This window comes from Myxocyprinus asiaticus, chromosome 19 (genome assembly GCF_019703515.2).
Source record: "Myxocyprinus asiaticus isolate MX2 ecotype Aquarium Trade chromosome 19, UBuf_Myxa_2, whole genome shotgun sequence".
Lineage (NCBI taxonomy): Eukaryota > Metazoa > Chordata > Actinopteri > Cypriniformes > Catostomidae > Myxocyprinus > Myxocyprinus asiaticus.
Genome location: NC_059362.1, coordinates 33,410,478 through 33,434,331, shown reverse-complemented (window position 1 = coordinate 33,434,331; position 23,854 = coordinate 33,410,478). Strand labels below are relative to the sequence as shown.

The following is a 23,854-nucleotide window of genomic DNA, read 5'->3' as shown; positions in this document are numbered from 1 at the left end:
CTAAAATGATTTTGACAACGAAGTTGAACGTTCCTTATGTAATATATACTGTATTTAATGCCTTGATTTAATGCCACCTTATCAGAAGGCTAGTTCATGCTACTTGTCAGTACCTCTTCAACATCACAGCTCAGAAGGAGAGAGTTGCACTGGTGCCTCTACAAACCAGTCGCATCTGTCCAGGCATCAACGCAGCATGACGCCAATTATGTCGCTTAAGAGGAAACGGGTCTGCAGCCCGTCCTGGCACGAAATGCGTAATAAATAACTGATCAGCTGACTGGACTGGATGCCTCTTGGCCGCTATTGTAATAATAACGAGGCTAATGCTACCCGCTGTGACCGTATGATATTCGTTTGATTATATTTCCTTTCCTTTGGCTACTTGGCCTGCCAACGGCAAGTCTCGCGACAATAATTAATGCACGAGAGACCGCTGGGCGCGTACCAATGAGTTTTTAACCGGAATAATTAGACTACTTGTTATCTCGAATGTTAGCCTCAGTCACTTTTTTTAATGTATAGAAAAATAAGATGCAATGAAAGTGAATGGTGGTGGTTGAGGCTAACATTCTGCCAAACATCTCCTTCTGTGTTCGGAGATGCAAGAAAGTCATGTGTTTGAAACATAAGAGTGATGACAGAAACAGGGGCGTTGCTAGACTTCAGTGACATCCGGGGCTTAGCCCACAGGGTATATTAAAATATAAAAATAAGAATAATCCTTCCTTCCATGACTTAAAACATGACCACCCTTTCTGTCAAATAACAATTAGGGCCTATATTAAGCACACACCACTGACACCTGTTCAGAACTTTATATGAGCAAACATCAGGCGCACAATAAATTGATTAAACACGGTTTTTATTTAAACTGCGAATCAAAGCGAAAATTACAACTTGTCGGCTCATTTGTTCATTGTGCAGAAACTAACGCTAACAATAAAATCAAAGTAATTTAACTAGTTAAATTTGCAATTGTCATTTATCATAATATTTTGAGAATAAAGTACAAATTACGAGAAGAATTTCGAAGCAGTATGAGATTCAAGTTGTAGTATTTTGAGAATAAATTGAAAGGAAAGTGATGTGGTGGACAACAGCAAAGAGGAGTGTCTGGGTCTTTACATACAACACCATTAACCAGGGAGAAAACTTGGATATGCAACTGAGCTGAATTTGTGGGAAGTTTTTGCAAGCTCTCTGTTCATGAATGAGGTGTGCATTAGTACATGAGTTTTAACATGGGTCATGGGAGGCGTAAGATATAGGCTCACACTCAAGTGAAGCGAAAAACCATTGGAACCAAGGGCGTAGCCAGGAAATTACTTTTAGGTGAGCCTCAATAAAGATGGATGGGCCAAGTTTTTGCCCCATTTTTTATTTTATTTTTTACTACATTTTCCTTAACAACAGCGAAGCTCAGCATTCAAACAGTTATTTCACACTTTCAGAAATCAGAATTTATGCATTTTTTCAACTATTTTATAAATATACATTTAAAGTAAAAGAATAATCTCTAATATTTTGGGTGGGCCTGCATTGGTCTAATTTGGGTGGGCCCAGGACCCTTGGCTACACCACTGATTGGAACTGCTGTAGCCAAAAGACCAAGGATTGCATTATTGCCAAATCCTAAAGTAAAGTAGGCCTATGATTTAACTACATCCTCCATATCAATCTCTTGCATTAATGAAGCTTCTGGCTCAGCATCCGTACTATCGTTGTGATGATGCTCTGTTTAGCCTAATATTGAGATTTTCTTCTCTCTAATATACTACTTTATTCTCACAATGCAATGACTTTATTCTAATAATTTTTACTTTATTCTCCCATGAAATTTAATATAATGCTACGATTTTATTCTCAAATTATTACGAATTTATTCGCAAAATAATACAACTTTATTATCGAAATCGTATTTTATATATATATGCACATCAACATCACAGAGTAAAGTTAAAATAACTGTAATTTTTATAAACGCATCTCGAAACACCTGCGTTGGGTTTCATGATTCCAGGTTGTTTTTAACATAGTAAAGTTTCAACGCTTGATAAACTGTAAGACATTTTCCCTTTTGCTCTAGTGTGCAGACTTAAGTACAATAATTAGACAAGTTCAATGTCATTTGATTTTAAACCATTTAAAAATCAAAGCTGCACCCCTCTGAGAGAAAACAGAAAGCTCCCACTCGAGGCCTTCATAACGTATCTCCATGAACATGGAAAGGTGAACCAGCAAGGGCAGAGCGCATATACAGGCATTCATCTTAGTTTGACTTTAATGTGAGATTTTATCATTTTAAGACCAATGTATTGTGCAATTTAGGCTTATAGCTCACTGTTCTGCTATTTTTAGTTGCGTATGAGGAAATTCCATTGCAATAAACATTCTTTATTACCGCGTACAGACTCCCGACTGAACCCGAATAACCAAACAAGTTGACTGGTGCATGCATTCAATCTACTTGGTGTGTGGATTGTTAAAAATAAATGCAGATTAGAAATAAGGCTTATAGATTATGTATTTAGAAATAAGACTTGCATAATAAAACCTCAGTGCCTCTGATACAGAAAAGCTGCACCCCTGTGAGAGAAAACAGAAAGCTCCCACTCGAGGCCTTCATAACATATCTGATGAACTTGAACAGCAGGTAAAATCAAAGTGCGAACAGTTAGTTAATGCAAGTTGGGCTCACTGACCAGAATTAATTTACATTTGAAGCCAGAACTGCAGCCTGCCTTGTTGCTTTTGTACCCTGATGTAATGAACATTAAGCCTTACTTCTTTTTTTTTCTTTCTTTTTTTATCACAAAAAAACATTCTAAAGATCCGGGGCTTCAGCCCTATCAGCCAGGGTCTAGCTATACCGCTGGACAGAAATTATGACAGAATTTTCATTTTTAGGTAAGCTATCCCTTTATCCTTAACCTTGCTCTCATTTACACACTGCTGTTCACCTTATCTCTTCTCTGCAAACTCGGCTGACAGGGGCACATGACAGAGACAGTTAAATTGTTCCTGCCCAATGACCTGCGGCTCATGCACCTGAAGGTCTGATATCAGTAAGAAATGTGAACCTGGTACAGACAGCGAGAGAGGGTTCATGGCTGGGGCAAAAGAGGCAAAGTATGAAAGGTTTGCTGTCTCTGCGGCATGCCATACATTTTCACATGAAGTTATCCTCAACCTCAATCCAGCACAGTACAACATACCCAAAACTATAACATGGGCACATTCCAGAGGGCAACCCCAACATTCCGTTTTTTTGGGGGGGGGATGGTCACATAAGAGCCCATGAGATTTAAAAGTATGCAAGTATGCAGGTTGGCTAGGGCTAGAGAAGAGAGTCATAATGTAGGCATTCATGGGAGACTGTGGCAGGATGTGGTCTTTGTTTATGTTCAACTGTATGCCTAAAGATGTGGGAGATGTGACCAGTGGTAGACAACTGTCCTGTTTCGATAAAGTGCCACAGAGATATGCATCATGGTAGGAGGTGCTGAAAGCTTAGACTGAATATGACCTTGAGTTTAGTCAAATGCCAGCTCTCATTGCATGCTGCTAAAGAATGTGAAATAGAGAGTATACTGTATATATGATGTGGCATTGGTGTGGATACAAAGAATTTGCTATAAAGTACTCGATCACCAACATGCATTACGAAAATGCACAGCATAAACTGTATATGTGGGGGATATGGGATCAGAATCAGCTGTATCAGAATATACAGTATAGTATGTCATATAGATTTTTTTAAATAATATAATTTCCCCAGACACTGAGCATTGTATTGTAATTCAGTCCAGTTCACACACAAAACATAATAAATACAAATTACACATTTTCATCACAGTACATTTCAACTGTCGGCAGTCACCACCTACTCTAGAAGTCCTGAAACATGCAAAAGTACAGTACTCGCACAAGCAGTAAACACACATTCACACATGCACTCTCTCTATACATCTCTCCTAAAGCATCTAAATGACGCTCAAGACGCGAAGTAAGAGTCTTGCATTGAATACAAACAGTCAATGGGTGTCAAGAGCAAGGGTTCACTGGATGACAAACAGTCTGCAAAGTGACACAGAGGGTCACTATCCGTATCATCATAGAAAGTGTCACAACCTATAAAAAGAGAGAGAGAGATGATGAATGGGATGGGCAAAGAGCAAAATGTGTTTCTAGTGTTTCTGTTTTTGAGCCTTGTGTGTGTTTTATACCATAAGGATGCATGTGGTCTCCAGGCATCTGTGGAGGGGTGAGGCCCTGTCTGAAGGGGTCCAGCTTGAAGCTCTGTGACTCTAGACCGATATTCTGGTGCGGCAGTGAGACATATGAACCTGCACTCTCTAGTTCAGCAGGCAGCCTTCCACAAGAGGGTGCTGTGGATATAAAAATGTGAAGAAAAGGGGCACAGTGGTATTGCAGTGTGGATTTTAAATCCAGATGTAGTTTTACTTACAGGAATAATTCAACCAAATATATAATTTCTGTCATTATCTCTTCACCCTCAAATCACTCTATTATATTTTCTGTAGAACAGAAAAAATCTAGTTATAATCAAGTTCTGTTATTTTTTCTGCTCTTTTCCATACAAATACATTTCATAGTGACCATGTCTGTAAAGATCCAAATATGACAAAAATACATCAATAAAAGCAACGTAAAAGTATAAAAACAAATAAAGAAATAAAGAAAAGCAAAAAAAAAAAAAAGAAAAGTAGTCCAACCAATAGAGAGTATGTAAAAGTAGTCCATAAAACTTCAAAAGACTTGGAATACAGCACACACGGTGTACATACTACTTTTATGGTGCTTTTAATGTGTTTTTTTGTCTTTACAGATGATGACAGACATCACTATTAGGGATGTCTCGATACCATTTAAAAAAAAATTATGAGCACCACTAGGAACTACATGAGAGTGATTAAATAATTCATAACTGCATTAGAGTGAGTAAATAATTCATTTTTGGGCGATCTATTCTTTTTAAAACCTTCTCCAAAAGGATGAGTTTATGCTACATCCAGTATACAAGAGACCCAGAGAATGTGATGTGTGTGCAGAGTCAAGAGTTTTGTGAACTTTGTGTACCAGTGTGTTGTGCTTGGATCTTTTTCTCCTGAGGAGACACACTTTGCTTCTGCTGCTGTTGTCTTCTTGCTAGTTTTTTCATCTACAGTTCATCACAAAGAAAGGGAGACATAGATTTGTAAGCATTCACATAATTAAAAATGTGTCCTCTTTTTAATCCCATGTCCTGTGCTGTGCTGGATGCAAACTTGTATAGTCAATAAGAAAATTATTTTAAGTAATGCGAAGGAAGGCAGAGAACACACACAGAGCTACCCTGAAAGGATCTAATCTAAGTGCATCTATACATAATATGTCATCAGTTTCACAAATTGTTTCCTTATTGGCAAGCTCATACACTGCAGAAAGACTTCTGTTATCAATCGCATAAGTTAATGTTCTTTCAATGTGTGTGTGTGTGTGTGGGTGTGTGAGGGAGTGAGTGGGAGGGAGTGTGTGCAAATCAAATTACCTTGGCTCTTTGGTTTTGGAACCAGACCTGAACAACTCGTACGCTCAATCCTGTCTCTGCTGCCAGCGTCTCCCTCACCTTACAATAAGAGCAAGACAGAAAGAGAGCCATAGTGTGACCTTCATGGTCTATGGTCATGTAGACTAACTGATGAACTGACCCACACTGGAGTATCAGATCAACAAAGATAGATACAGCAATGCTGCAGACCAGCTGCAGTTGGAGAGGGGGATCACTCCTTACCACTGCACAAAAAAACTCCTTAGCAATTTTTAAAAGGTATTTTTAAATGTATGGAGAGTGAAAACAAAGTTTGACACTATCATACTTATAACTCTTCATTTGAATTAAACAAGTATATTTCTTCATAAAAGTAGTTTAATTATTAGTATGTAAGTTAAGATGAATTCAGACTATTATCAAGCCATTTAAAGTGCTTGAGCTTGTGTTAAATATACAGTCACATTACAGCCAAGTTTTTGTTTTCGTATTTTAATGGCTGACCTTTCGACATGGTTTGGATGAGACCTCAAAAGAAGCTTTGAAAGCTCGTCTCTGCTGTGTTGTGAGGATGGTACGAGGCCTTTTGGGTCTCTTGTGTTCCATGTCTCCTGTTGTGTTACTGTCCCCTGCAGTCTTAATGTTCCCTTCATCATTTTCCTCCTCCTCATCATCTTCACTTTTACCTGTAGTAAAGGTAACCTAGTAAAGGTAACCTTGTTATACATAAGTGCCTAAGAGCTTATAACTTGTGGTACAATATTTCTTACCACAAAAAAAAAAAAAAAAAAAAACAATATCAACTCATCGCTCGTTTATTATTAAAAAAGAAAAAAGATTACAGAAGGCACTTACAATGGAAGTGAATGGGGCCAGTCCATAAATGCTAAAATACACATTATATAGTATAGCCATAAAATGTAATCAGTAAGTGTAAACATGATTTTAGTGTTATAAAATTGCTTATTAACCTGATCTGTGTAAAGTTAAATCCAATACTGGGATTACAGGGTTTCGTGGTCATGGCAAAAAAGTTGTAATACTGGATAGAACTACTAACACATAAAGTAGTGAGCCATTTTATCACACTAAAATTAAGTTAATGTATATTATGTTTACATCTTGTGGTTATACTTTTGAAACAGTGTGTATTTTAGTGTTTATGGACTGGCCACATTCACTTCCATTGTAAGTGTCACCACAATGTTTTTAAAGGAGCACTCAGTAACGTTTGTCTTTGTGTTGTGACTTACACTGACACCTAGCGGCTTGGATGCAGCATAATTTAAAATCATTAGTTTTCAGTTTCAAATGCCATTGTAGAAATTTAGTATTCACAGTCAGCCATGATTACTTTAATCAATGAGTGAAAGTGTCAAATAACAGGATGGCTACTGAGATTAAGTGAGTAGTATTTGGCTGGTCATGTGATTCTAAATGGCAGCCCCCATGTGCGGACCCTCTCCATGTAGAATAAAACAGCTTTGGAGGTTTACAAGCTACTGATATCTTTAGTCTTCATTTTAATGTGTGGTCATGATTTCCTACATATATTGTAAAATTGCAATTCATGTCTGTAGGAGTAAAACTTTTTTAATGAGGAAAAAAATTGCTAAGTGCACCTTTAAATAATATATATATATATATATATATATATATATATATATATATATATATATATATATATATATACATTTTTTTTTTTTTTTTTTTGGAAATCAACATTATGCCATCATCAAAATTGAGTCTAACTTGTATTGAACCCAGAATATTCATTTAATTATCTTAAAAATGCAATGATAAAGAGATTTATAAGTTTTCATCTACTGTATATATTGTAGAATATAAATATTGTAATTCTTTATGTATACAAATGGTATATCACAGTGACTGCAACTGAAGTTCCCTTTGTGAGGTTTTGGCTGGGTTTTTTGTTAAACTGTAAACTCGGATAACACAGTAACTTTAAACAACAGGATTTTCATGAAGGTGCTACTTTACAGATCTTTTTACATTTTATAAAATTTTGATATATTACAGTATTGTATATCTTACATACAATAGATTTATAATAATTAGTGTATTGTTGAAATTATATCACAGTGATAAAGAATGCAAGCTGTATTTTTGTGCATGGTTTTGTGCATAGAGGTGGTCTGACAGATCAAGGGCTATACAGCATGCCACATGAATTAGACCCAACCTATCTAGCTTCTGGGCAGCAAAGAGAGTATCACTCAACTAAAAGTTTATATTTATTACTTTTAGTTGAATGTATATTACTTTAATATATCAATGAATCTATCTTAATCATTGCAGTGCCTGTGAGCGTATGGTTTGTCAAAAGAAGACTGTAATGTCTCACTATTAATCTGGAATATTTGAGTGTATTAAAACAATACCTGAGTCGGAGGTGGTCGGGCTGGCCAGTTGGTTGTGATAGTCTCTGGCACAGATCAGCCTGTCCCCTGTAAGCACACAGCGGTCCCCCTTCTGCAGCCTGCATGCACACACACAGCAGCAGAAACAGCGCAGGTGGAAGACTGCAGTGCCTGCGTGCATCACCAGCTCGGCTGGAGAGATGACCTCCGTGCAGCCCTTGCACCGTACCCAAAACAACCTAACAAAGAATGAAAGTGCTTTTTAGAGTGTCTAAACAAGTTAACTGTGGGCTGTGTGCATAACTTATAGTCACTTGATGATGGCTTAAAGGGACAGATCACCCAATAATTACTCATGTTATTCCAAACCCATATGATTTTTTTCTTCTGTGGAACACAAAGGGAGATGTTAGGCAGAATGTTAGCTGTCATTCTGCCTCACATCTCCTACTGCGTTCCCAGAAGAAACTCACAGCCTATGGTTTTGGAACAATAGGAGGGTGAGTAAATGATGACAGAATTTTAATTTTTGGTTTAATTATTGCTGTAAGATTCAGTATACAGATAGCAGATCTTTTCTTTTCAAACTTTAGAATATTTTCCCTTCTCAGAAATTCCAGAAATGTTGCAGAGTTGCTCCGTCCATCTAGGAATGAGACAAGAACTTGCCATATTCCCTAGCCCTCCCCTCCACCCAAATCAACCCCCCACCCCCCCCCAAAAAAAAAAACACGCAGACGCATACCCACAGCATGGTGAGTGTGCATCTTAGCGCCTGGCAACCAGAGCTGGGTTTCAGGGCCTAAAACAGAGGCTGCCGTCTCCACGACTGTGTCCGGGGTAGGGCTCCCGGGGAGGGGGGAGAAAGGAGCTCTGCAGGTTGTGGCTCCAGACGGAGGGAAAGAATCATGCCTCCTGGCGGGCGAGGCCGGTCCAGGGAATAATCTTAACTCGACTTAACCAAACTGAGACAAAGAAGGGAGCTGGCCCAGAGCCTCACTGCCATTGTCCTGCCCTGGCAGACACCACATTTTCTGTTTGTCAAACTGGCCTGAGATTTCCGTGCCCAGAGGGGGGCGGAGGGCAGAGCTGAAGTCTTAGGTTTGGGGTGAGCGTGACAGGGAGGCTTAGAGAGACATGTCCACAGAGGTGCTTCAAACCCAGACTGACAGGTTACCCCTTTATGCTACAAAGAAGTCCAAGATGTTTCAATCATGGATGGTTGAATGAATTAGACTTATCTAATTGTATTTCTTTACCGCCAGGGCAATGATTATATTTAAAGGAAGAGTTAAGCCAAAAGTGAAAATTATGTCATCATTTACTCACCCTCATGTTGTTCCAAACCTGTATGAATTTCTTTCTTTGGTGAAACACAAAAAGAGATAACAGGCATTTTGTTAGTCTCAGTCACCATTAACTTTCATTGCAACATTTTTCCATAAAAATAAATGGTGACTGAAGCTGTCATTCTGCCAAACATTATGTGTTCCACGGAAGAAAGTCACACAGGTTTGGAACAACATGGGGGTATGTAAATGATGACAGAATTTTTATTTTTGGGTGAACTTTCCCTTTAAGGATGTTCATGCATTAAAAATGTGTGCTAATGTTTATTATTTTATTTTTTTTCTTATTTTTCACTGTCTCTCTGTTACAATTTGTACCAATTATAGGATTTTGCCTATTGATCAGTGGGTGTTATTATTGTTATGTGTAGCTCAGCTAGGTGCATGGGAGCATGGCAAAAAATGTATCTTCTTCTGATAAGTATGAATTGAAATATCCCAAAGCTTTGCATTGTTGAGACCTATTAGTGTTGCCCTGGGGTTGCTGGGGAAACCAGTGAGAGTTCTCGAGAGTTCAGTAGGAGGGACAGAAAGAAGTGACTGCTCTCTACATTACACACAAGAGCATCTATGGTAGACACAGTGTGTTGATGGTTCCAGTGTGTATTAAGTAGAATTTGATGCACACCATGTTTCAAGATATAATTGTGTTTATATTGATAAATGTTAGAAATGCCTAATCTAGCACACACTCCAGCTACTCATGAACACCTTTTATTTTCAAATTCAGTCATGGAGAGTCTGTGGGGTTTTGATATGAAATATTTCAGTGTATTCACTACGATTACTAGAAAAGGATGGCACTGAGCAGCAGCACACTGCGGTAGGCAATGGTCACGCTGAATTTAAAAAGAACATCTATGCTTTTATGGTGAAAAGCAAATCAGTAAATTGGTAGCCTGATGAGATTCTGTTCGAATAAAGAATTTCAGGATTATACACAACTATGCTGCTCGAGTTGTACCTGTGGTACAATGCTGTATTGATGAACAAACCTCTAAAAATTGCACAATGTCCTGTAGTTACCAGTAATCAGTAAAAAAACGTACTGTTTGAGCCAAAATGTACAGCCAAATCTACACAAAAACAACACAAGGCCACACATCCACCACAGTGACAGCAATAGTTGCACTGGCCAAGTTAATTTTTTCCTACATCTTTTTGAAACGCTTCAAACGACTTCTGAGGGAGCTGCTATGTTGCATATTAAAATGCTAATTCCACTATTATTCCAAACTGCTCTTCTTAGACTAATGCTTGAGGAATGAGGTATTGTACTGTACCTCTATGCACTATGACCATTAAAGGAATGTTAAGGACTCAATACAAGTTTAGCTCAATCTACAGCATTTGTAGCATATTGTTGATTACCACAGAAAATATTTTCATGTCGGAGCGCCCTCATTTCAGGAGTGGTGCTCGGAGATGGGGAGGGCGGCAGCCTTTGAAGAAGGGTCATTTAAAAGACTGGGGAAATTGAACTTGTTTGTGGGGAAATGGGGCGGATATCTGGTGTTTCTGGATGTGTGATTATAATTGTGTGTGTGTGTGTGTGTGTGTGTGTGTGTGTGTGTGTGTGTGTGTGTGTGTCTATAATCATGTATGACCACTGGGATGTTGGGGGCCAGAGTGGGGTTGGGGATTGGGATGGGGAGGAGTAATAGTGGGGGTTAATTGTTGATTCTGTGTATATATGTGACTCAATAAAAAATTGTTAAAATCACAGTTAAAGTAAGGCCAGACCATTATTGTAAAAATGCAAAATTTCATAGGTATATCCACAAGATGTTGAGTGTGATAAAATCTCTGTTCTACACGATTTTAGTGTAATAACATTGTGTGGCAGCAAGGGCATGGTCAAGCATCTGTCCAGAGAGAGAGAAAGCGATAAGGGCGCTTGCACCTGAGCTAGATTATGTGTAACACCTGTCTCTAATTCCAGTGAGCATGGGGAGAGCGGCATATAAGTAGCCACGCCACCGCCAGAGAGGGAGAGAGAGTCTGGCACAAGGAAGGCCACGGTGCTCCTGAAGCTGTTGCGTTTAAACTGTTGTGTTTTGTGAAGCTAATGTGTTTAAAAGTCTACATGCCTGTGAAGCTGATGAGTTTGTAAAGTTGTGAAGCATTGAACTGGCCGATTAAAAGTCTTACCTGAGCCTGGAAAACCCGCTTCCCTGTGTTCTCCTTCCCTTCTTCTGTGAAGTTGTGTTACACATCGATTACAAGTAGACATGTCCCTACCAACTTTCAGAAAATCTGAAGTATTCCGACCAACATTTGGGTAATTTTACCTCATAAAAAATACTTAAAACTTTATACAGTTTTTTTTTTTTAAATACCTATTAAAGCTTCTCTGTTTCCTTATTCATGTGTAAACTATTTTCCGACTACTTCGGAAGCAGCGAATAAATGGCATTGTCACTTGTCACCTGTTCCTTTTCTCAGCGCTGTTTATGATGCACCAATCACAGTAGTTTCTAAATTTTTTCAATAATTTTCTGGAGATTGCAAGGGCAAATTTCTATTTGTATCTTAGGTCTATAACTTCAAAATAATAGATTTAATTAAGCATACTTTTCATATACAAATGTTTTCTGTCAAAGTAAAAAACAAAACAAAAAAACATCCAGAATTTTGCAATCGGCCCAATGGATTCTGCTTTTTACAGCCGCTAAGTGCCCTTTTTAGGAAGACAGCTTTGAATTTGAACGACTGTTTAGGTAATGGCGTGGATTAGCAATATGATAAAAGATAATGTGGAAGTGAAGGGAGTTGGAGAGCAGAAAGTGGGGGGAAATGTAAAGTGGTGTCAGTGCTCCCTTCTCCCCATAATTTGTCTAATTTGAGAATTCACTTTGCATAAGTAGCTTTTACAATTTAGCCCACCCTTTAATTAGATTTCCATTTGTTAAATTCTGGATAATACATTTGAAAGAATGTCACTTTATGTCCCTTGGATATCACTGTTTTCTTGATGTAGATCTATTTGAAGAAAATTTGATTTGATTTTGACACATTACCGGTTAATCACATAATATGTTGTTGACGCATAATCCAACAAGTTTAGATATTAAATATAAAAATGTTCCTTCATATAGTGCAGCTCTGTAGTGGTCAGTTCTAAACCTGTTGATTCTTCAGAGAGAGAGAGAGAGAGAGAGAGAAAGAGAAACAGGCTACTATATTGTGATGGGCCAGAGAAATAGTAAAATGAGACTTGTTGTATTAGAAAATAATTTTATTTTGCCTATATTACCAGATCAATGTTTTTGCATTTCCTTAATACCAACTTTAATTTTAAATATTCAGACCAAACCTATGCCCTTGGAACGGGCCTCATTGACTTCAATTTTAATCGCCTTACTGTAACCAATGATTTTTGTTTTAAAAACAAAAACAAAAACAAAACCAAACAAGGGACGAGTCAAAAATATTTTTTGTGGTAATCAAAATTATGCCACAAATGCTGCCGATTGAGCTTAACAGGCACAGAATCCAGAACATTCCTTTAAATCGCCCTTTGATCACAGACAAGAATCTGGAGATTAGATGTATTTTCTAGCTACTTGTTTCTTAACACTACCATACTTAAACTCTGAGCATCACTCTAATTCCAAATTAAATTAATCACCATTATAAGATATTGAAATATCTGTTAAGAGAGCTGTCTGCTGGCCCAATTACAGTAAAGCTGCTCCTTAACCTGGTCAGTAACTGCTGGGTCAGCTAGCTGAGTCCATAGTGAAGCACTGGGCTACTGGGCAGGAGTGCCAGCCAAGCACTGAGTATGTGGCTAATTGGTCAGGTCAAATAACTCACGGTCGGATGGGCATCAAGCAGGGGCACCAGTGGGCACCAACCTATCCAGATGCCTCAACATACTTCACATGCAGGGATCTACACCCTCTCCCAAAAAATGCACACATACACAAACACACACTCATATTCTCTTGCATAAGGCACTCCTGTACCCAGAACATATGGCCAAATCCTCTACTCTCCTAGAGACCTCACTGGCTACCTCACCCCTCTTATTAAAAGCACAGTGGTCACTTTTCCATCATTATTACTTTTGATGGACTCAATGTGAAAATGTGATAAGGGGGAACAGTTTGGTTATCATTTAGGCTGGGCTAAAGCCAAATGCTTTGCAGAAGCCAGAGCCTGGTGGCAGTTGTAACATCAAGCTCTTTTTGACAGCAGTGAGTGGAAACTGCTACCCAACTATAAGAATGTGATTTTTTACAGTTTTAGAGCTTTAATAACCTTATTTGGTGATCAAACTTCTAATATTGACTATAACTATTGTTGGCTGTTTTTCCTGGGTCATTACGCTCTGTAGTTTGGCACGCTGTCTTTTATTTGGAGGTGAGAAGAACGTGAGTGTGTGAATGAGAAAGAGACAGAGTTTTGGGGGTAGTAGGGGGTCCGAGCACCGTGTTGATGTGGCCATATGCTGTCCCCAGCTTGCCGTTGCCACGCCGATGGGTCCTGCTAATTTAACACATCTTGACAGCGTGTCAGTAGTGCTGTCCTCCTGATCTAACTGTGTGTGTTTGTGTATGAAAGCCTCCTCACATTCCATGACCCACCGCGACCCTTCCTCCTGCAGTCACCTTGTCTTTCTGGAGTACTGTGCCAAGTCCCCCAATGCACACACAATCTCTCTCTTTCAAACACACACAAACACAGACACTCATCATAGGACAATAATAGGAATGAATGTTGTTCATGTAAAAACTTTGAGGTGGCATGTAAATAAGCAAAAACAAACAAACAAAACCCAAAAACAAATAAGCACATTCATTATTTTTAAGCATCAACATCAGCAAAAACAGGCATAATGATATATCAAATATCAGGGCAGAATTTGTAATAAATCCAGTGTTGGGTGTAATCTAAGTACAAAGTAATTAGTAACTGTAATATAATTATTATTATTATTATTATTTTCAAAAAAAGTAGTGTAATGAATTACATTTTAAATTCTTGTAATCAGATTACAGTTACTGTCTTTCAGTTAATTTAATTACTTTTCAGCATGTTATAGGGTTATGCTTATTTCTAATATTCCTTATTTATGTAGAATACATGATTTTTTTTTTAATGAGTCATTGTGAAGGAGAAATGTGAGGTGCTGAGTGTATGACGTGTGTAACAGTGCAATTTTACTGCATTTGGAGGATGTTTAAATGACTATAGGGTATGTGAAAACGTTTTATAGATGATTTCACTGGCACTATCCTAAAGTTCTCGAGTGAGATAATTATTTTGTGCACATTATAATTTCTTGGAAAACAATGTATTCGTTGGTTACAGTACTTAAAGTAAATTATTTACAATCCTTCTGTATCCATCGTTTTATATGGGTATTAAAATGAAAGCAAACCGCTACACCTCAGTTTCATTGAGAAATAAAATGTATATCGCCTATTTATTGCATTGTCCTATAATAAAAAAGCCTGAAATTATTTCACATGGTAAAATAATCTATTTTAAACTAGAAAATGTTGCAACCGGTTAATTTTTAATTTCCATTAAACATTTTATTTAAAACAAAAAGAGTTTAGGAACTTCAAGCCATATTGAGTAAGAGTATCGTTATCTAGTCTTTGAAATGTTTTTAGAGCCCAAGAAGTACAAGACTAAACAGATCATGATCAAATGAGACATCAGTAAAATATCGTGGAATGGATCGGGATAAATCGTCTTATTGTTTCTATAACATTTGATTCAAGAGAAGTAAATAGTGAAGCCAGGAACACATCATTTCCTTGACTGAAACCTAATGAATTGAGTGAAAACAAACGAAAAGCACTAGTAAACAAACTTCCATAAGACTGTGCAGCTGTAGCTATGTTTAGCCTATATTATAAGCGTCCTTCATTTAGTGACGACACTTCTGACAACAGTGGACCTTGACGTCACAAAAATGTTGAACCCCAAAAACCGTTGCTTGAAATATGCGTATACGATAGTATACGAAAGGCAGTAGATCTATAAAGAATGTATGGATGTCTTACTGCTGGTAGTCCCGCTTGCAGTAAAGTGTCTTATTGCGGAGGAAGCAGGTGTTTTTCAGCGGCTCGCGACATGACGCACAGTGCAGGCAGCGCTCGTGCCACAGTCCGTCCTGCACGCGGAGCAGGTACGTGTCCCGGATGAGCTCATTACACCCCTCACACACGCTCTTTCTCCACATGTCTGAAATAAATAAATAAATGAACATCTAGTAATTCATCTAGTAACTTTAACACCATTTTAAGTTTGAGCAATAGAAATATACAGTAGGCTATATGGATACTTTTCCGAATTGCGTTACAAAGCTAGAATTTTAAATCTGTTATAGGCCTATTAGGTTAAAAACATCTTTTTAAACGTGAAGTAAAGATGTTTTTCCAAAGATGATGGAAAAGTAATATAATATAACGTAAAATTGAAAACAACCACTGCAAAACAAGAAACCTATAAGAGAACTAAGTCTGCATTCCCCCACGATCTTTACAAAAACAAACTATAATATAAATTGCAAGATACATAGCTATTTGTTATTCCAATAAAATACATTTAATAAACAACCTCTTGCAAAGTACTACATTACCATTTACATTATTTTTATTTAAACATAAAGACTGTCTTTAAATTGGGCAATATCAAAATACCGCACATAGTAAGTTAATAGGCTTTCTGTCATTAATTGCTCAGTGTTTTCTCAACACTAAAATACAGGCTACTAATACGTGACACCAAACTTCACAAAAACTTTAAAGGACTTTACAGACAGTAGACTAGACATACACCCACTTACCACTGAAGAGAAAGTATCTGTTTTGTTGTCCGGTGTAACTTTCGACGGATGCTTAGATAATTGTATAGGCTCACAAAAGCTCCATAGGAAAACTAACCTGTGCGTCAGCGTCATTTACCTTCTCTCTCTCTCTCTCTCTCTCTCTCTCTCTCTCTCTCTCTCTCTCTCTCTCTCTCTAACGCTCCTCTTCCTCCTCCCATCAGCAGCACCAAGTTCCATGTAGAGTTTACAGTGTCCCAAACTGGCTGCAAAGGAAGAATGCGTACTAATTGTAGAGTTAGCCCTATTACTTGCCGATTAGGCTACTACATTACTTAATTAATAAGATTAAAATACATTAAAAGAACAAAAATCTTAGAGAGAAAAGAGAAGTTCAAGATAATTTGTGAGGCGAGAAAGTTATAGTTTTCCGTAAAAAAAAAATAAAATAAATAAAAAATAAAAAATAAAAAAAAAGACGCGGGCCTGAAGTTGCCCCAATCAAGCGTGAATTATGAATATAATACGTTAATTTAGAGCGCATACGTTTGGTTTGCGTTTCTTATTAGTCTAGTGTCACTGTCCATTGGATAGCTACCCTAATCTTCAAACGTATTAATTTGAAATAATAATAATAATAATAAATTATCTATTAACGACATAGGTTAATAACAATACTAATGATATGAAAGCATTGCACTGACCTCTCACTTAAGAGCAAACCATAAAGGAATATTACAATACTAGTTAAGCTCAATCGATTGCATTCGTGGCATAAAATTGATTACCACGGAAATTAATTTTGACTCGTTTCTCCTTATCTTTACATAAAAAAAAAAAAAAAAAAAAAAAATAGGAGGGTTTAAAGGAAGAAATGTGAAGCTTACAATTTTATTAAAGAACTTACATTAATTGTTCTGTTAAAACTCATGTATTATTCGAACTGTAAAGTTGTTTAAATCATCATTTTTACAGTCCTTTTAGGGTTTGTTGATATTACATTGTCATAGCAAAGAAGTTGTAAAATTGGTTATAACTTTACATAGAAAAGGTTAGTAAGAGATTTGATCACACTAAAATCATTTTAACACGCATATTGTTTATGTCTTGTGGCTATACTTTTGGAATAGTGTGTATTTTAACGTTTATGGATTGGTCCCATTTACTTCCATTGTAAGTGCCTCACTGTAAACCAGATTTTTGCTTATTTTTAAAGAAAATAAGGGGCAAGTCAAAATGTATTTATGTGGTAATCAAAATTATGCCACAAATGCTGTCGATTGAGCTTAAATTGTTTTGAACCCGGAATATTTCTTTAAGACTATCCTGCAGAAAGAAAAATTAAAACATGTTGTTCCTTATTTTAAACGTCTTAAAATAAACAAAGAAAATATTGTATAATTTAAAAGGAGCTACTGTATATTCAGATAATGAGATCAGATTTTTAGTAAATATAGAAATATATTAATAAAAAAATACTGACCATGTAATATACTGTAGAAATAATCAATCAATATATTTCAGTAATCATTTTAAAGTGAAAGGAAAGACTCTACATTTTTGTAGGTGGGTAAAAAAACAAACCAAAAAAAACTCACAAAGTTTCTACCTTCATAAATGTACTGTCTCAGCAGTTACAGTGCTAGAAAAAGCCAGTCCTTTATTACATTCGCTCACGTGTTGAGAAGATTAAAATTGTGGTTTGTAATCGTCCAAAACAGCGCCATCTGGTGGGCTGGACACAATGCCGCAGATCTGTGAAGCATGGTGTTCTGCACCTGTAAATGATTATTTATTTGCGATATGAATGCTCTAATAAAATAAGGTCCTACTTGGACAGGAAATTCTGACAACAGGCTCTTACACAAACATTATTCAAAAGACTAATGACACAAAAGAGAAAGCGTTTAAATATTTAAATATTTATTTGGACAGAATTCTAAACTTCATTTTAGAAATTATTGTCTGGGTTTGATAAACGTATTCTTTGAATAAAATATTGAATAAAATAAAATTGAATTTTATTGCCATTAGAATGGATACCTGATGTTAGCTATTTACAGAGACAAGCATATTTCTAATAAAACCATTCCAGTAAAATTAATTTCATCTGTATATTTTAAGACATACCCCTCTTTTCCCTCCCCACAGTTTTTACAAGAATAACAGTTTGTGCTTGGCATAAAATATGCAGCTTCAATCAAATGTATTATTATATTAGTTACATAGACAAATGTACAAAAATGCTGAGTTGAAACTTGTGTCACGTGAGGGGGGCTTCAAGCATCTCCATTAGGAAAGTGTCTATCGGTGTGTCGCCAATCAGCTTGAAGAAAAATAGGTGCTCCAAACACTTGAGTCCGATGGATCGGAGAGCGGGGAGACGCAATAAAAGTTTAGCAAACCTGCGAAATATTTTAAAGACATTAAAACACACTCAAGACAAATTAACTACACATAATTGATCTGTAGTGTAAACCCATGTACTGAAATGGTCTCATTGGCAAAATCCTAAACAAGATGCATGTACTGAGAAACATTATTGATAAAGTACACTCAGTGAGAACTTTATTAGGAACACCTGTACACCTACTTAATCATGCAATTATCTAATTAGCTAATCATGTGGCAGCAGTGCAATGCATAAAATCATGCAGATACAGGGCAGGAGCTTCAGTTAATGTTCACATCAACCATCAGAATGGGGGGGAGTGATCAAAGTGATTTAGACTGTGGCATGATTGCTGGTACCTGACGGGCTGGTTTGAGTATTTCTGTAACTGCTGATCTTCTGGGATTTTCATGCACAACAGTCTCTAGAATTTACTCAGAATGGTGCCAAAAACAAAAAACATCCAGTGAATGACAGTTCTGCAGACAGAAATGCCTTGTTGATGAGAGAGGTCAACGGAGAATGGCCAGACTGGTTCAAGCTGACAGAAAGGCTACGGTAACTCAGATAATCACTCTGTACAATTGTAGTGAGCAGAATAGCATCTCAGAATGCACAACACATCGAACCTTGAGATGGATGGGCTACAACAGCAGAAGACCGCGACAGGCTCTTTATTAGGACCATAGTGTTCCTCATAAAGTGCTCAGTGAGTGTATGTTTTATTAATCATGATGCCCTAGTACTAAAGGTCACACTTTTAAGTGACAGAAGGAATTAAGAACTAAACAAACTAAAAATCTGCAGAATGCAGATAAAATTTAAGTACGAGAAATAAATATGAGTCTCTACTGAACAAACACGTCTGTGCGGCTGTACCTGCCAGGCTGGTTGGGGTATTTCTGTTTGGTGTAAGTTTCAAGTGAGGCATAAACCTTCTCCCTGAGTGCTTCTACCTCCACTGGGTTTGACAAGCCTTTGGCGTCTATGAATAAAGGCAATGTCCATGATTAATAATATATATTCTCTGCATATCAGCACATCTTATTCATGTGCTTACTTATGATCTATTGAAATTGTGTAACATGATGAAAAGACATGTTTATACAGGCTTAAAGCATGTTATATAGGCTTGTTTATTGTTCATTATACTTATGAAGATACAGTATATATATATATTTAAAAAACATAACTAATTTTCATTAGAAAATTACAAATAAAATATCTTAATTTATCTATGCAGCACACATTAATGTATTAGTCAGTGATAATAAATAGCACACCAGGGTTGAAGAGGACGATGGCCCTAAGGCAGCCCAGTTCTGTCTTATCCATCTGCATGTCCTTCATTTTAGAAACCAGCTCAGTAAGTACTCTGTCACACAAATACAAACAGAAATGTTAATGTTTTGATGCACAATACATGTTTGAGGGAAAAAGCAGACAAATCTTTTCTAGACATTCTAAAGAAATCAATTCATACATACTTTACAATGTAGTCCAGCATATTGACACACATTAACTCATTTTTATAGACTAAACTTTGGGGGGGCCTGGGTAGCTCAGTGGTAAAAGACGCTGGCTACCACCCCTGGAGTTCACTAGTTCAAATCCCAGGACGTGCTGAGTGTCTCCAGCCAGGTCTCCTAAGCATAATAAATAGCACACCAGGGTTGAAGAGGACGATGGCCCTAAGGCAGCCCAGTTCTGTCTTATCCATCTGCATGTCCTTCATGCCAACCAAATTGGCCTGGTTGCTAGGGAGGGTAGAGTCACATGAGGTAACCTCCTCGTGGTCGCTATAATGTGGTTAGTTCTCGGTGGGGCGCGAAGGTGAGTTGAGCGTGGATGCCGCAGTGGATGGCGTGAAGCCTCCACATGCACCATGTCTCTGTGGCAACGCGTGATAAGATGCACAGGTTGACAGTCTCAAATGTGGAGGGAGCTGGGATTCATCGTCCTCCACCCGGATTGAGGCAAATCACTACGCAACCACGAGGACTTAAAAGCGCATTGGGAATTGGGCATTCCAAATTGGGTGAAAAAATAAATAAAAATACACTAAACTTTGCTCTGCCTGAGTTTGTGTTGATAACTGAGATGCACATTAAGTCAAAGCCAAGTCAGGTTGAAGGCTGAATGATCACCTGTTGAAAATGGAGCCCACTCCGGCACTGTGAGCACTGCTCCTGTGGACATGGAGGCCTGTGCCCAATAAGATGCCATCTTTAACTGTGATTGAGCGATGAGAGAATGAAGCGATGAGGAGCTCATTCCATCCTGAAGAGAAAAATAGAGTGAGGAACAATAACATGAATACTAGGAGCATGATTTACACTCTTACTTTATGTCTCTGTTTTTCTCTCTCTGTGTCCCTCCCTATGGATTTTTTTTCAGTGCTGTTCATTAGTGAGTCATTGTGATGTTCTGTGGTGACTAATTTAGGAGCGCGTGTGAAATGTTTGACCAGCAGAGGTCTGCATTTTCACCTACACGACTAACAACACAGTTCTGTCTGAGGAAAAACATCGTGATTTTAAGTATGTACGGTCCAATGGTTTGAGGCCACATTGAAAATCTGGGATTTTTTTGTTAATTTAAACCTGAAAATAAACAGAAATAAACAGTTTTAAGATTTTGAAATTTTTTAAAGAAAAGTTATGATGTAAAATGTAGATTCTGCACTATTGCTAGGTCCCTATCAAATATCAGCAAATTTGTGCTCATTTGAACAAAAGGCCAGATTTCCTTGCTTCCATTTCAGCACAAAAGATGCCTTTAAGAGCATTATCAAACTATGCTGGGATAACATGGATCATCAGATTTTGCAAAAGGAGGACATGATGATGATATTTGGTATTAAATTAGAAAAAATGCTAAATACAATTTTTTCACTAAGACTTTTGGACCCTACTGCATGTACATACTGTATATGTGTGTGAGTTTCACATACCTGCTCGAAGCAGAATGACTTGATCATCCAGAGGCAGATCAGAAAAATTAGGTATTCTTTTGGCCCACTCCACCAAAGTGAACAGTTGCTTGTCAGCTGCATGGCAGATATTAGTGACTGGATCATTCGTCTGGAGAGGGAGACCAAAAAATAAAGTGCCTTAGTAGTTTTCAAAGGATTTTTCATGGGGGTTAAAGCCAGCAAGTTCTGTAGTGATTAATCTTTAAACATAAGTACTATTCTACAACAGTTAAATGTGTACTGTGATTATTTCACAAATGTGGCTTACTGAGTTGCCTGGGATGTCCTCTGTATATGTCTCAGTCTTGGGTTCGACTGCAAGCTCTGCATCCAGAATCTTATCCACAGGCATGTCCTCATTGAAACTGCTCGTTGATTCCACCTCATTATCACTTTTCTCTTTTCCACGCTGCCTCTCTTCTTGGACCGCTGCAGGGAATCACAGGGGCAAACAAAGCAAAGTAACTAAGTACATTAATATTCATTTTAATTAATTAATGTTTAATAATAATTAATTAACAAACAATTCTTTTAATCTTTCTCTCAAATTGCAAAAAATGAATCCATCCAATTCATGTTCTTTGCACGAATTCACTGGTTTATATAGTCCACAATGGAGGGGCTTGAGCAAAGGACTGGGCTTGAGATCTGAGAAAAATCCCAGGAGATCAGCAGTTACAGAAATACTCAAACCAGCCCTTCTGGCACCAACAATCATGTCACAGTCTAAATCACTGAGATCAAATTTTTTTCCCCATTCTGATGGTTGATGTGAAATTTAAACAAAGCTTAAGCTCCTGACCCGTATCTAATGATTTTCTGCATTGCACTGCTGCCACACGATTGGCTGATTAGATAATCACATGAATAAGTAAGTGTACAGGTGTTACTAATAAAGTGTTCAGTGAGTGTATATACACACACACAGTCACACACACATACACACACACACATACACACCTTCCCTCTTCATGCCCATGGCCAGGCACTTCTGGTAGCGGCAATATTGGCAGCGATTGCGCTGCCGTTTGTCTATTAGGCACTCTTTGTTGTCTCGACACGTGTAGGTCAGGTCTTTTCGGATAGTTCTCTTAAAGAAGCCTTTGCAGCCTTCACAACTATAAACACCATAGTGCTTCCCTGCAAACACAAGCACATTTGTCATAAACCCCAAAACAGACAGCCCAATTCACTAGAAGTATTTTACATTAAAAGAATAGTACACTCAAAAAAAAAAAAAACGAGACAAGACGTATCTACAATGGGAACAGGCCACGCCAGCCGATAGCCCATAGAGTGAAAACGGGGCCATACGTATTTGTGTCGGGGAAGGAGTTCTTCCCCAGGAGGGAGAGATATTGCGGAGACCACATCCTACCCGAAGGTGAGGTTAACATGTGGCAAATACGACACATGGGCTTGCCAGCCGCACGTGGAAGAGGTGCTGTGGTAGGTCCTACCCGGAGGGGAGGAGCTCTACAAACATGGCGACCGGAGGCAGAGGGAGCTTTGCCCAAGGGAGACGTGGATTTACCAACAGGGAAACCGTACTGCGGAAAATACATCAAAAGGGGTTACCAGCGGTAACCAGCACATGTGGGTTCAACCTCCTGGCGCCTCTCAGGAACCTGATAATCAGGTCGTGCTTCCCCAGGGACTTACCGTCCACTCTGTCGTGGTGCGCCGCTATAGAGGCCGCATACACCTTCAAGGTGGAGGGGGACAGCCGCCCCTCCAGCCTCTCCTGCAGGAAGAAAAGCCGACTGCACATCTCTGGGGGTCTTCGCCTCGGGAAGAGCACCAATTTGCGAACAAATGCCACTTCAAGGCATACAGCTTCCTTGTAGAGGGAGCCCTGGCCTGAGTGATTGTGTCTACCACCGCCGGTGGTAGGCCTCTTAGATCTTCCACGTCCTGTCCAGGGGCCAGACGTGGAGATTCCAGAGGTCTGGGCGCGAGTGCCAGAGAGGAGGTCCTCCCTCAGGGGAACTCGCTAGGGAGGGGCTGTCATGAGGAGCGTGAGTTCCAAGAACCAAGTATGGGTGGGCCAGTACGGCACCACGAGGATGACCTGTTCCTCGTCCTCCCTGACCTTTCACAAGGCCTGTGCAAGCAGGCTCACTGGGAGGAATGCATACTTGTACAGCCCCCGGGCCAGCAGTGCACCAGCGCATCTGTGCTGAGGGGAGCCTCAGTCAGAGAATACCAGAGCGGGCAGTGGGAGGATTCCCGGGAAGCAAACAGGTCTACTTGCGCTTCACCAAACCGACTCCAGATCAGCTGGACCACCTGGGGGTGGAGTCTCCGCTCTCCCCTGAGCTTCACCTGTCGTGACAGCGCGTCCGCTGTATGGTTGAGGTCGCCCGGGATGTAAGTGGCCCGCAGCAACTTCAGTCCAGAGGAGGAGACGGCAGGCG

General features: G+C 38.6%; 2 protein-coding genes across 8 annotated transcripts in view; both read right to left on the bottom strand.

Annotated features, from left to right (window-relative positions):
• Positions 1–911: 911 nt before the first annotated feature.
• LOC127456667 (LIM homeobox transcription factor 1-alpha-like) lies at positions 912–15,486 on the bottom strand. The gene is made up of 7 exons (XM_051725129.1): positions 15,308–15,486; positions 7,957–8,174; positions 6,059–6,240; positions 5,555–5,632; positions 5,104–5,185; positions 4,230–4,391; positions 912–4,134 (listed from the first exon to the last, which is right to left on the bottom strand). The coding sequence occupies exons 1-7, from the start codon at positions 15,484–15,486 to the stop codon at positions 3,998–4,000; spliced, it is 1,038 nt and encodes a 345-aa protein (XP_051581089.1). The 3' UTR covers positions 912–3,997.
• Positions 15,487–16,230: 744 nt separating this feature from the next.
• Positions 16,231–23,854, bottom strand: part of LOC127456665 (retinoic acid receptor RXR-gamma-B) — a 58,075-nt gene continuing 50,451 nt past the window's right edge. For 2 of the 7 annotated variants that reach the window (XM_051725125.1, XM_051725126.1), the window contains 7 exons: positions 22,398–22,577; positions 21,706–21,866; positions 21,417–21,546; positions 20,611–20,743; positions 19,747–19,838; positions 19,343–19,448; positions 17,779–18,476 (listed from right to left, as the gene is read on the bottom strand). In XM_051725125.1, the coding sequence (XP_051581085.1) occupies positions 18,335–18,476; positions 19,343–19,448; positions 19,747–19,838; positions 20,611–20,743; positions 21,417–21,546; positions 21,706–21,866; positions 22,398–22,577 (944 nt within the window). In that variant the 3' untranslated portion in view covers positions 17,779–18,334. Of the gene's footprint in view, positions 16,338–17,680; positions 18,477–19,342; positions 19,449–19,746; positions 19,839–20,610; positions 20,744–21,416; positions 21,547–21,705; positions 21,867–22,397; positions 22,578–23,854 lie in introns of those variants that run through there. The other 5 variants (XM_051725127.1, XM_051725128.1, XR_007899872.1 and 2 more) reach the window with 4 other exon arrangements.

Excerpts from the sequence above, each read along its gene's own strand:
- LOC127456667 (XM_051725129.1), bottom strand. The coding sequence starts at position 15,486 with ATGTGGAGAAAGAGCGTGTGTGAGGGGTGTAATGAGCTCATCCGGGAC. Across the intron at positions 5,633-6,058 it reads CATCCAAACCATGTCGAAAG|GTGAGGGAGACGCTGGCAGC; the intron begins GTCAGCCATTAA and ends TCTTATTGTAAG. Across the intron at positions 5,186-5,554 it reads TCCAAAACCAAAGAGCCAAG|ATGAAAAAACTAGCAAGAAG; the intron begins GTAATTTGATTT and ends GATGAACTGTAG.